Below are 13,585 nucleotides of genomic sequence, written 5' to 3'. Positions count from 1 at the left end.
ACAAAATGGTAGTTCAGGAAACTTCAAGTTTCAAAATGACAGGACCGATATTTACGGAGTTATATGAAAAATCATTTAGAACCATGTCGAAAACTGCAGAATTTCATCGTCATACAAAAGAGTAAATCCCAAAAAATTCAACAAAAAAAATTCAAAAAAAATACAAACCGTTTTTTTTTCTTTGTTGGTGCATTGTACATTGGATCCGTTTATAAAAGCGCAACGTAATTTGAGTGAAATAAAACGATCTCAAACTGGGATTAGTTTAACACCACATTTTTAAACTGTCATTGTCAAGAGCTTTTAAAATTTAAAACAGATACATCATTTACTAAAGACACACATGTTTGACAAACTATCTTAAAGAACCCATCACTTAATATTTTCTTTTTTTACTGGTGTAAATTGAATAAAAATTTAAGAAAAAGCCTCGAGAAAAGCATAAATTATTTTCCTCCTTATTGACAAATATTTTCTGCATTGAAACTTTAAATTTAAATTAATTTACGGAAAAAATTTAATGTATTTCTAAATGCGTTTATAAATCATTTCGGTACAAAAATTATCTCCACTCGTTGACAGTATACGATGCAATTTTAATTGAGCGTCTCTAACTTACTTCTTTTGCTCAATAATTTTTAAAGCTTGTTCCTTCTTCCACACGTCTTTGAAGTCTGAACAAAATGTCAGCCATATCGAGAAGAATTCATCTGGACCATCGCTTTCGTTGTTCGTTTTTTGTTGGTAGCGAAAAAACTTCTGAGTACTTTTGAAACTGAAATAAGATTATCATGCAAATAACAAATATCAGTTTGCAATCTTTGTACTATAACATTTAGAAAACTATGTCTAGTGCAGAAAAAAAAGTTTTCAACGTATAATGTATACTTCGGTCATAATCGACTTTGCATAAATTTTTTAGAGTGATTGTGAAAGATGAAGTTGGAAAAAAAATTACACATGAGGAATAAAAAATATTTAAGCGAAAAAAAAATTTAGCAAATCACTAGAGTAAGATAGGTTTATAAAGAGCTAAATATGGTTAATTGCTGGATAAAATTTGATAACAATACCCTTTCAGTTCATTTTATTTCCTAAATAAATTGTTAGCTTCTAGACCTTTAATGTATTTTTTCAGTTATAAATATATTGATTTCTTAGGAGAAAAGATTAATTATTGAACAATTTTCAACACATGCAGAAATGCTACCTAGTGTTATACTCTGGTGATACGTAAATATTTCATAATTAAAATTATCAAGCTTACATACATATTTAACTTATGTAATCTCTAATTGAAATAATATTTGACCATGGCTATTTATGGACAGTTTTATGACAAAGAATATATAAAGCGTAACAAAATTTTCACTTACTTTTGACAAAAAAAAAGAGAATAATAACTTCAAGAAATTTTTTTAAAACACCATCCACGCTCGCACTACAGTTAATAGGCTTCTATTTTCGCACTATTCGGTTGTGGCTACTATCTCTTTTGGCTACAGTATTAGGTGTCTTTTTTCCATGTATATCTAATAAATTTCCGCATTTTTTTCTATAATAAGGAATTTTTCTCAATGATCTTAAGTTACAGCAGTGCCTAGAAATCCAAAAAGTTAAAATTTAAACATAAATAAATACCGAATGGCGTTCCACTGTGACGTCATCGCAACAAATTCCCCAAAGCTTTCTTTCCTCCTCAGTCACAGCAGAGCCCTCTATTGACTCCTTCAGGAACGTAAGACGGGACGATGCGATTTTCCCAATATATGACGAGCTTTTCCGACACCAGCAACCCATGATCACACAAACATAATTTCAATTTGGAGCATTTTATTTCAATTTTTAAACAACATTACACCGTTATAATTTCAAATGTCTCGCATTGTCCTTCAATATGCGCTTTCGGTGCGGAATTGATTTTATCTGAACCGAGGTATTTAAACATGTTAACAACGGCTCGCTCGAAAGGATTGGTAGCGTCAATTAGGTTTACCCGTAAATTACTGCTCTCTGGGTTTCTATGTATACATATTTTGACGGAGTGGGAAAATAATGAAATGCTGATTGGTTTATGTGGGTGTAGATGTGTCCTTTGCTAGATAGTATTTTGCATATTTTGAGTCAGTTTTGTAATTTTTAACGCGAACATTTTATTACAGTATATTTAGGCACTTAAGTGAAATTTCAGTGTATTTAATTGCAGTTATGAGATTTATAAATTTTCAAACAAAATAAGGCTTAACGGGAAAAATTTTATACTTTGGAAGCGCTTCTTTCTCTTTTCACTCTTCCAGAACAGCTTAATTTTGTTAGATTAGAAAGTTAGAATTTAGCAACTTAGCCATATTCTATGACTCTTCGCTTCTCGTTGATTAATCGCCCGTTTCTATGTTTGGAAGCTTCTCTGAATTTTACCAAACACATTTTTCGTCAGAAAGGACCAAGCTTTCATACAATTTCAAATAGACATTCTTTGCATACTTGAAAAACAGTAGGGGAGAGTGGGGTCAATTGTAACAGGTTACGATTGTAACAGAGCAAAAATTTCGAGTGTCGGTTTCCAGATTTGCTTTCTAGGTGGCGCACAAGGTGTATTTAATAAATCTACATGCACACCCCTGCTGGCAACCATTTTTATGTACTTTTGAAAGAGTTACATCACAAAAGATATTTTCACGCTACGTAAGTACTTTTTTTTGGTATTAGAATATTATATTGTAACAAAGTAATTTTGTTTAAACAAATAAAAGTTTTTAACCGAATTTGTAAGTGGACACCTTAATTAACATTTCAATAAAAAAATTAGTTTAGTTAATTAACTAGCATTTTTTTTAACAAATGAAGCTGAAATGGCGTCTTGGGGACATTTGTAACAATAAGTAAAGGGACGATTGTAACAGCTGAAAATAAATAATCTTATGTTTACAAACCATTACTTAACTCCTTAAGAACCACCAATAGTTTCCTATATCATTTATATTTTGCTGCGTGTGCATTATTTTATTTGTCACCTTCCACAGCATAAATTAAAATTTTTAACCCCTAAAAGTCAAAAGTTTAACCCTTTAAGTATCTGCTCATTATTATTTTTACTCCTAAAATATCACTACTATTTCGATCAATAAAAAAATATATCACAACTATGATAATATGTATAATTAACTATGTTTTAGTTGAATTTATGAACTGTTACAATTGACCCCATAATTGGGGACAATTGTAACAAGTGCACGACTGTCAAAAATTGTTAATAACTAATATAATAACATTTAAAATAAGGTATTTTTTTTTTTCTAGTAGAGGATAGTCTACTTTACTCGTCTGTCAATTAATACTAATAATATATTGGATTTTTTGTTAGTTAAAAATAGTTAAGTAAAAAATATTACAATTGACCCCACTCTCCTCTACATAAACTAAAATAATTTGAAATATGAAAATAGTGAAAACAGTTTGAAAACGTATTAATATTTATTTTGTGCATTTGATAAATTGAAGTCAGAATATTTTAAAATTATAAATAAAAATGAACTTACAGTATTTTACATTTCTCTAAATTCTCGAACTGCAATCGTGTATCGGCAAAGGCTAAAAAAAGCATTAAAGAAAATCACAAACGAATTATTTTCTCAATAAAGTTCAATAAATTAAAATCAGTTCAAAATAAATACACTTCAGAACAGAGAAATTATTTGAGCTTCTCATTACAAGAAATATCAAATCAAGCTGATTTGCTACAATTCACAGTAAAATTCGATTATGATAAGGTTAGTACGTAAAATGTTTTAGAAATTATGGAGAAGAATATTTCAGTGGGTCATTTATATTGGTGAGATGGTGGAATATCAGGTGAGGTTGGAGTTTGTATGGTATAGTGGGCCAAGTTGAAGAATACTGATAAATTGAAGATTGCGATGAAAACAGAAGATGATGAATAGAATACTTGAACTGGATCAGAATTAATAAAAAGCTTTTATTTTATATATTTGCAGAGCTCGAGGTACCAAATATAAATATAATCCATAAGAATTTCAGTTGAATCAATTTTGCATAATAATATTAATAAGGACAGGCCATGGGAGATAAATCCCCCACAACCTGCCTAATCAAAAGCCAAATTAAAAAGTACGTGTAATTTGTTCCCAACGGACACCGAAGCATGGGTAAGAGATCCAAAATTCGCGAATTATCAAAATATAGCAAAGTCAAAACAAAGCCTACCAGCATAATAATATTGGGTTTAAAAGAATACCTTGGCGATCACGAGTCGCCAACAAATTTATGAGAATTATTACAACCATGCAACTGAAACATTTTTGCGGTTAGAAATTCGAATTCAAAAGTTATAAATAGATTTTTGTTTTGATTAGAGGCGACAGTGAATTTATAAGTCTGCATTAGTAATGAAATAAAAAAAGTATCCGTTACATTGATCTAGAAGAGAAGAAATAAATATTTTATGTTCGTTTAAAAAGATTAAGTTTTTGATTTATTTTAAATATAATTCTATTAATAAAAAAAAAAGCTTAAGTAATGAAAGATATTTTAAAAGATAGAAATTAAATATGTAATGCCAATTGTGGCATCACAGAAATCTTACGTCCTTCTTAAATCCATTTGAATCCTAATGAACCATGTAATTAACAATGAAAATTTTTTTAACTTAATTTTATCGTTCATTTGCAAAACCGGCCATCGTAACATTTTCAGGGAAAGCTGATTTTGTGCTACATGTAATCAAAACGAGATAGAAATCGAAATGTTATGTTTAAAGAGGAAGTGTAGCGTTTTAAAACACGATATAAGGTAGCAGGAGCATATTTTTTTCTTTGTTGTAGATATGGCTCGATTTGAAACTAACTTTTGAGTTGACCGGTTTTGCTGCAAACCAAATTTTTACTGGTTTTTTAAGATTGAAAAGGGAAATTTTTTTTTAGTTTGACTTAATTGTATTGAGCATAAATTAAAATTTTTAAATCATAACTCAATCATAATCTTAAGTTAAAATCATCTTATATCAAAAATTGATATCCCTGAAATTGTATTTGAAATTAAATTAATGTTATAAGAGAATAGGACCAATGAAAAATAATTTTAAAATCACTGCTCACTTTAAAACTGACTTAAAAATCCCTAAACTCTTGATATTGAATAATGTGACTTGGAAGTTACAGAATTTTATGACTCAGAAAAAATTCATGCTTTTGCGGCAACTTAATTTGATGTACGATTGTATGAATCTAATACGTTTCTAAACTATCAGCTTTTTATGACTAAATGTTAAAACCATACTATCTGTAAATTTTGATAAACAAAAAAAAAAAAACATAAACCTAGAAAAACAGTATACATGATATTACAAAACAAACAAGATAAATAGTAAAACAAATTACATAGTAAAGATCAAACAAACAAATTACATAGTAAGGACGTCGGCATCTTTTCTTTTAAATTAATGCAGAATCAATTTTTTCCTTTTTTAACTAAACGATACTGCATTCACAATCTTTAAAAAAAAATAATAATTAAAAAAAAACGCCTTGAATTATAATTAAAAACTTGGTATGCACAGTCGAAGACGAATATTCAATCATGCTAAATAACAAGAAATTATAAAAATCTTTATCAAAAGTGATATCTGGCGAATGTTGAAATGTTCGCTTATGAAGTTCATTGTCCGTAGAATTTTGCCGGTTTCGCAGCAAAATGAGATTTTTAAAATATAGATTTGATCGAAATCGTCGTGGTTTCTTGAATTCAGTTGACGAAAAAGTTCATTTGAAACTCACAAAAAAAAAAATATATAAGAATAAGAATAATTTTCCAAACTGTATAGAGATGGCTACTTTTTTAACAGCGCAATTATAACTTTTCATGGGGAAAACCGAAATATATTTTCGTAACAAAAGCAAATAAAAAAAAAATGTATTCTTGGTAATACAGAGAAACAAAATAATATCACCATTAAAATCTGCCGAGTCACTATTGAGTAAAGGGGAATGAAAGACACTAAAAATTGTGCAAGAGCCTGATGTTTCTAATAAAAATCTTTTTACTTATTACTTACATGGCTTCCAGCAATCAAAAAGGTTTTCATGTTTTTATGTCCATCTTTCTCTGTAGTGCTTTGGTAGATTTCGATAGTATTTTCGTTTTACCTTTCTTATGTATGTGTTAATTTTAAACCCTCTATGCTTTTAATTTTTGATTTTATTTCTAACAAGGATTCTTCGAAGAATATATATTCTGTTTGGTTTTACTTTACTTGGTCCTTTATTTCATTTAGATAAAACAAAAATAATCATTAAAGTGCAGAAATTTCAATATCCTCTTTATTTTTCCACAAAAAATAAATAAATAAAGACAGTTTTATATCGAAAATATTTTTTATTTTACATACATATAAAAAAAGTTGAAACACACGTGGAAAACATTTTATGATGTTCTATTTCTTCGTTAACTCAATTAGTTTGGGTTTAAGCTACAAGCAAAAGGAGGCTTACATAATAAATATTAAAATAAAATATTTTCATCTACCAAGCATAAATTCTTTTTAAAGAAATGTCGCTTATAAACTTCTTCCACTTATAGGTTCTTTGATTATGATGTAATAATTTATGGATTTTATTTTCTTTTGTCTTTGTGAAACATCATAAAATACCTTTGAAATTTTGTAACAAGACAAAATATGAAGTAATAAATGAAAAGAAAAAATGTTTTCAGATGGATAATTTGAAATAAATCAACTAAAAATCTTTTTTTTTACCTTTATCTAAGAACGTCTTCATAATATCTTTCAGAGGTTGATGGTGATCATTATCTGAAGACTTCAATATTTGTGTAACTTTGCGATCACACGCTAAATAAAAATAAATATTACTGTATTCGCTTCAAAAAATACATAAAAAATAAATAACAGTTAACATGTTTCAAGCGTTTCCAAAACAGGAGCCTATTTTCAAAGCTTTCCAGAAGTGAATGAGAAGAAACAAAAGTAAAATGTTACAGTGTCTAGTAATAATAGACTTTTTCAAAAAATGAAGAAATTAGTGCATAAATTTATTTAATTTACAATCCTTCAAGAACATGTGAATTTTTCTTCAGTATTCTAGAGTGTAAATCTAAGAACCTTAATATTTTGATAAAAAATATTCAATTTTTTAATGGTTGGAAATTATTTAGATCCTTATAGAGAAGTGAGTCAACAACCACATTATCTCTGCAACCTTAAAGGAAGATAATTGCGTAAATCAAATGTATGAAAAATTATACAAAAAATTGAAAATAATAGAAATCAAATCATTTTTTACAATTTCTTTTAAGAAAAAGGAAAACTTGAATATATATTTTAATTTTACCTGATGTTTGCACGTATAATTTGTCTAAGTCCTTTTTGACATCATCAAAATTGACTGCCCTAGCCTTTTCTACGTCTGATGGCTCAGGAATAGGCAGATGACAATTTTCCTCTTCTACTTCCTGCAATAGAAAGAAAACCCTGTTCAATTGGAAAATTAAGTCATTTGACACCAACCAATTCCACTTTCTGGCTATCATGAAATGAGCCCCCAAAACTAGACTTGCTGTAGCTGTTGCACTGGAATTGAACTGATCTATTTACTTTCAATTGAAAATAATACTTTAGTTTGAACTAAATACCAGTTTCAGATTGGGGATTAATTTTAGTTAATACCCACTACCCTAAATCTTAATCGAAATGAGCGAGTCTTTCAATAACACTGAAAGCTGTTCTCGTTTTTGCCAGACAGTAGTAAGTAACAGTAATTCTTAAACACTGTACCACTTCTGTTGTAGTTCATTTAAGTCGCACTGGAGATGCGCAATGGGCTATTGGCTACAGTTTGGGAAACAACACTGAGGATGATCCAAAGACATGCCATCACAATTTTGATCCTCTGCAGAAGGGATGGCACCCCCGCTTCGGTAGCGCAACGACCTGCAAGCGAAGTCGAGCACTTTACGGTAGAACAGTTTAACGAGGACCAATACCGCACACCCTCGGTCCTTAAGCAGACTGATCCAAGTGGTCACCCACCCGTACACTGACCGCAACCATCGATGCTTGACTTTAGTGATCTGCTGGGATCCGAGTCTTAACGATCAGTCCACTGCGGTACAAACACTGTACTGCATCACTCAGTTAATGTATGACAAACCAAAGATAAAAATTACCATTTGCATAATCATAATAATAGTATTGCAGCAACGTGCCGCGTTGTACTATACCAAATCTGATCGGCGTTCTGTATTCGAGAAGATTGCAAAAACTTTTAAGGTATTGCAGAAGCAAAGTTAAAAAATGAATGAAAACAAACACAATAAAAGGAATAAAATTCGCATCAGATTCGTGGAATTCATAGTTATACCTTTTAAAGGTGAATATTTTGAATGACTAATACAGAATAATAGCCCCCATAATAGGACAATTATAAACTATTAATGCATTTAGAAAAGTTTGACTGGCGTTTTGTATTCAAGAAGATTGCAAAAACTTTTAAGGTATTGCAGATACAAGGCTAAAAAATGAATGAAAACAAATAAAATAAAAAGAATAAAATTCGCATCAGATTCGTGGAATTCATAGTTATACCTTTTAAAGGTGAATATTTTGAATGACTAATACAGAATAATAGCCCCCATAATAGGACAATTACAAACTATTAATGCATTTAAAAAAAGTTTGACTGGAGAAAATTTAAAATATTTAAATAAACGAAAGAATATCACATACCTTCTCAAAAACAGCGAAATATACTCTCACGATGTAATGTAGAAGCGTGAGTGAATTATCCTAGAAAAAAGAAAATTAAGTTCTCCTTTTTTATTTAAAAATATTCAATAGGAGTCAAATATGGGACTTAATACTTACTTTACTTTTAACATCCCTTAGTTTTGTAAGTATTTCGATATTAAATCCGTCAGCTTGTCCTCTGCTTCCATTTCCTGAAACAGAATAAAAATGCGGATGAACCACTAACAATAATATGATCTATTATATAATTAACTACAACCATGAAATTAATTGTGAAATTAAATTTTTTTTAACAATAGGAGATGCTCGTCATTATTGCAAACCAACAATTAACTTCGTTTTGATATTCATAAGAATATGACATTCAACTTGAACTATCCGGATTTTACTACTAGATATTTCCTCTTGGAACTCATCAGCTTGGATTCTTTTAACCTTCATGTGTTTTTGAAATTTATCCCAATTTTCAAGAGTAAATGGTGTTTGGAGTCATTTAAAAAAATTCTCCAGCACATTTGCCATCATATTATTTTTATTAAGCGACAATTGGCATCATTACAATATTCAACTACAACAGAAGATGGCTAGAAATATGTAACTAACACAGAGCCATTTTTGTAAGTACAACGTGCACCCTTTCAACAATAAGAATCAATATTTTTTCCACCTAATTTACATAAATACAATTCCTTACAAATTGAGATATGTTTCATGAATTGTTCTATCTAAACCAATTGAGCTTAAATTTCATAATGAGAGTGTAGTGAAAATGAATGATTTGTTTAGTTGTTAAACATTATTCATTCTTGTTAACTTGTTATCAATGTTAAGTAATGAATACTTATCAAAGTTGAACAATAATAACTATTAACTGATTTAAGAAAAAAAAATAGACTGCCTTTGAAACCAGAGTTTAAACAAACATTGGATGTTATTTTAGTTTAAATTAAAAAACGAAATCAATGACGTGTGATATTTAGTCTTAGTCTAATGATGTTTTCTAACATTTCATGCATATAAATGATTAAAGAAATGTAAATTTTTTTAAATAACTTACCTCCATTCATATAATTGCCGAGTGAAAGGATGATACTGATGATGTTTTGGACTTTTTTACCCCTTAAACTCTGAAAGATAAGAAAGATGTTGTTTCATGAAATTAAATTTGAGCTTTCATTAATAAAATAATTATAAATGTAAAGCAGTTTTTTAACTTTTAGTTCTTTCACATTTTCAAATTTTTGAATTAGCCTTTCAAAGCAGTATTAATTTCAGAAATATTCTAATTAATTCTTTTTATTTTTCAACCTATTTTAAAATGTGTCAATTTCAAAACTTATTTTCCCTCTTAACAAGTTTTAGTTATGAAATTAATACATTTTATAACTTATATAAAGAACTAGGGAGCTAGGCTCCCTGTTCGCTGCCGCTTACAAACCCCAATTCGCTTCGACATTGTTTCGCAGTAATTGTTGTCTTTTTACTATAAGAAATTACTGATAAAATTACTGTAAAAAGTATGGGCACCCTGAGTGCAGTATCCGTAAAACACATTTCACCATAAACTTCATTTTTACCGGAAAATTTTATGCTGCAGTTTTTCTCAGTAAAAATTTATTTAATTACACTGATTCAGTGATTTTACAGTAAATATTACTTCATATAAAAATTACGTTACGTCAGTTTTTTTTCCTCTTAAAATTTCACTGCGAAAGGAACCGGCACATAGTGTGCCAGCACTTTTCCCCATAATTTTATTCAGATTTTTTTACAGTGTTGGTGTAAAACAGTTTTGCTCTAAGAAAGTTGAAATCTTTCGCTTGTCTGTGTACTGACAAAAACTGTGCTAACTATGCTTATTAAGATCTATTAATGAACATAAGAAAGATTAAACACCGATTTAAATAAGTTGTAGTGTAATAAGGTAATACCATAGAATTCCGTTTTAATAAAGGAACAACTTTTGTTAGCTTCAAAATTCTTAATTTCAAGTCTTAAATCAATAGCAGAATAGAAGAAAAAATAAATAAATATTGCAAATAAATGCCTTTAAATTAGAGAAAGAATATTTCACAGGAAAACAATTCCTTTTAAGGACTTTTAAACTGATAACAACCAGAAAAAAAAGTCAAAAAAGGAAAACTGGATCCTACCATGTAATTTTACTGCCAATAAAAATGCACCAACAAAAACGGGAAACTATGTCAAACTATTTTATTAAATTTATTGATCATATGATAAATTTATTGATTGTTAGTGTGCACTCTGAATCAGGAGGATTAGGAATCAAAAGTTAGTTTCCGATTGTACACAACTGCTAGCGTAAATTTATTAATGTGATATATACAATTTGGATATAATCAATGCAGCATGTATTTAATGAATGGTATAGAAATAATTAATGTGAGGGAGGTAAAATCATTTTTACTTACTTTGCAGGTGGTAGTCAGATTGAGCAGTTTGCTTTCAATGTGACCAAGGTTTTCGGAGAATGAGGCATGAAAAACCATACATTCGATTCGTATGGCGTATTCAGGAATGAGAGAAAGCTCGTACAAAAATCTAAAAGCAAAGAAATTAGAATGAGAGAAAGCTCATACAAAAATCTAAAAGCAAAGAAATTAAAATGAGAGAAAGCTCACATAAAAATTAAAAAGCAAATAAATTTAAATTAGAGTAAGCTCGTACAAAAATCTAAAAGCAAATAAATTTAAATGAGAGTAAGCTCATACAAAAATCTAAAACCTAAGAAATTAAAATGAGAGAAAGCTCATACAAAAATCTAAAAGCTAAGAAATTAAAATGAGAGAAAGCTCATACAAAAATCTAAAAGCAAAGAAATTAAAATTTAGTTTGATTAGGTGCACCTAAATTATTTGGTAAATGGATAGGCTTTAAAGACAGAGTGAGTTAAGGTGTTGCCGGGAGAAACTTATGAAGAAACGGCACAGAATTAATACTACAAAAAATGTATGTAAATTAGAGAACTAGCCTCGGATTGTTAAATGACGTTTGTTCAAGTCCTAATGAAATTTCAAATTGGTTTGGATAAATGGCCTAAGAAATTGGTATGGGTGTACAGGACAGGTTTAAAATTTTTCGGGAGAGAAAGAATCCAATTATGATGCACTATCATATTTCGGTATGATGTTCAAAATATTTGGCCAACGATGTCAAACTGATGAAAATGCAACCGATGTAAGATCCTCGATGAATATAGGAGGAATTGATAATTACAAGTGACAAATCTTTCACTAAGATTCGTGCAGGTGCAAGAATTGTTTCAATTTTGAACTGCACTCGTTGACGACGAGGCCTGAGTATTTCAATCTATCCCAAAAGAGCCTTACGCAAGCTTATTTTTGCAGTTTCATCGCTGATGCCAAAAATACAATATTACTAATTAATGTTAGGGAAGAAATGCATTTTGTTTAATTTATTTAATGATGCAACCTACCGACATTTTCGCATACACTTTGTAAAATAAAGTATTCTATCATAACAACCTTGTTTTTAAGTTGTGAAAAAGTCCATATATTGCAGACCGCAATTAAACTTTAATACAGGAAACGATACAAGTATACAGATAAAATTAAATAAATGAATTCTGGTAGACGCAGTCATACAATTTTTTTAAACAGAAAAGCGTGAAAAATATTTCTTTGTATGTGGCATAAATCGCATCTAATTGTTTAATTTATTAATAAGCTGAAGTCATTTACAATGGTATTTAGGCTAAGCCAGTGTTTCCCAACCTTTTTTGTGCCATGCCCCACCTAAACCTTTCTAAAATTCTTATGCCCCCTCATGTAACATATACATAATTTTCAATATTAAAAAATTGAATTGTTCACTTAAGAAACTTAAAGGATAGGTTTTAGGAAGAAATCACTCACAGTAAGTAAATTTTCAAAACATATAATGAAAAACTAAAATTCAAATGCAAAATAATTTTAATAAAAAATTTTCTATAATTTAATATTTTAATTTAGTGAGATCCTTGCTCTTGATGCAGATTTTATGTTAGGTTCCAATTTGGTTAGCTTCGGTCTCAAGTTTCCCTGTTGTGTTATATCCCGACGATTTCTTTTTTTTTTACTAGTAAATCATTTACAGCACTAAATCCACATTCAGCTAAATATGAAGATGGAAGCGGTAACAGTAGTTTTCTTGCACATTTGGTTGAATTTGGGTATTTGATTCCTGTCTCCACGCAAAGCCATGCCATCACTTTTATATTAAAGTTTTAAATGATTCATCATGCATTTCTGCGAGTTCTTTTTGATACTGCATATTTGATATATCAGACAAATCCACTAACATTGGCTGCATTATCCATGCTGGAAAATGAATTTATTTTAAAGCAGAAAGACTTTCTTTTAAATCAGTCGATAGAATTTTCAGTTGATCGACAATAACAAGTAGAGCGGTATCATTTACTTCTCATTTTTGGAGCCAATGAAACTGTTCAAAGTTTTTGTTGTTAATATATTTCTGACATAACTCAATAAGGGTAATGAAACCAAATATCTTCGCTTTTGCATCAACAAGAGTTTTATTTGTTCCTTGAAGTTTCTTATTTAATATATTTAGTTTTTCAAAGATATCGGCTAAACAACTAACAAATGCTTTATCATTGACTGTTAACAGATACTTCATTTCAGGTTTGTCACTTAAAAAATCACTAAGAGTATCAAACAGTTTCATAAATCTTTTCAAGCAGTTCCCTGTAGAGAGCCATCTTACTTCAGTGTGCAGTAAAAGTCTCACATGGTCTGCATTTTGTTCTTCACAAAATAGCTTGAAGAT

At 29.5% G+C, this 13,585-nt stretch overlaps 1 protein-coding gene across 2 annotated transcripts in view; it reads right to left on the bottom strand.

Annotated features, from left to right (window-relative positions):
- Positions 1-13,585, bottom strand: part of LOC122272351 (uncharacterized) — a 79,392-nt gene that overhangs the window by 2,768 nt on the left and 63,039 nt on the right. For both annotated transcript variants that reach the window (XM_087167430.1, XM_087167431.1), the window contains 8 exons: positions 11,209-11,338; positions 9,834-9,903; positions 8,894-8,967; positions 8,756-8,815; positions 7,362-7,482; positions 6,770-6,862; positions 3,540-3,591; positions 620-775 (listed from right to left, as the gene is read on the bottom strand). In XM_087167430.1, coding sequence (XP_087023556.1) covers positions 620-775; positions 3,540-3,591; positions 6,770-6,862; positions 7,362-7,482; positions 8,756-8,815; positions 8,894-8,967; positions 9,834-9,903; positions 11,209-11,338 — 756 coding nt within the window. The remainder of the gene's footprint in view (positions 1-619; positions 776-3,539; positions 3,592-6,769; positions 6,863-7,361; positions 7,483-8,755; positions 8,816-8,893; positions 8,968-9,833; positions 9,904-11,208; positions 11,339-13,585) is intronic.

Source organism: Parasteatoda tepidariorum, chromosome 7, assembly GCF_982258835.1.
Source record: "Parasteatoda tepidariorum strain Cologne lab strain chromosome 7, Ptep-v5.0, whole genome shotgun sequence".
NCBI lineage: Eukaryota > Metazoa > Arthropoda > Arachnida > Araneae > Theridiidae > Parasteatoda > Parasteatoda tepidariorum.
This window is presented reverse-complemented; position numbering and strand designations above follow the sequence as displayed.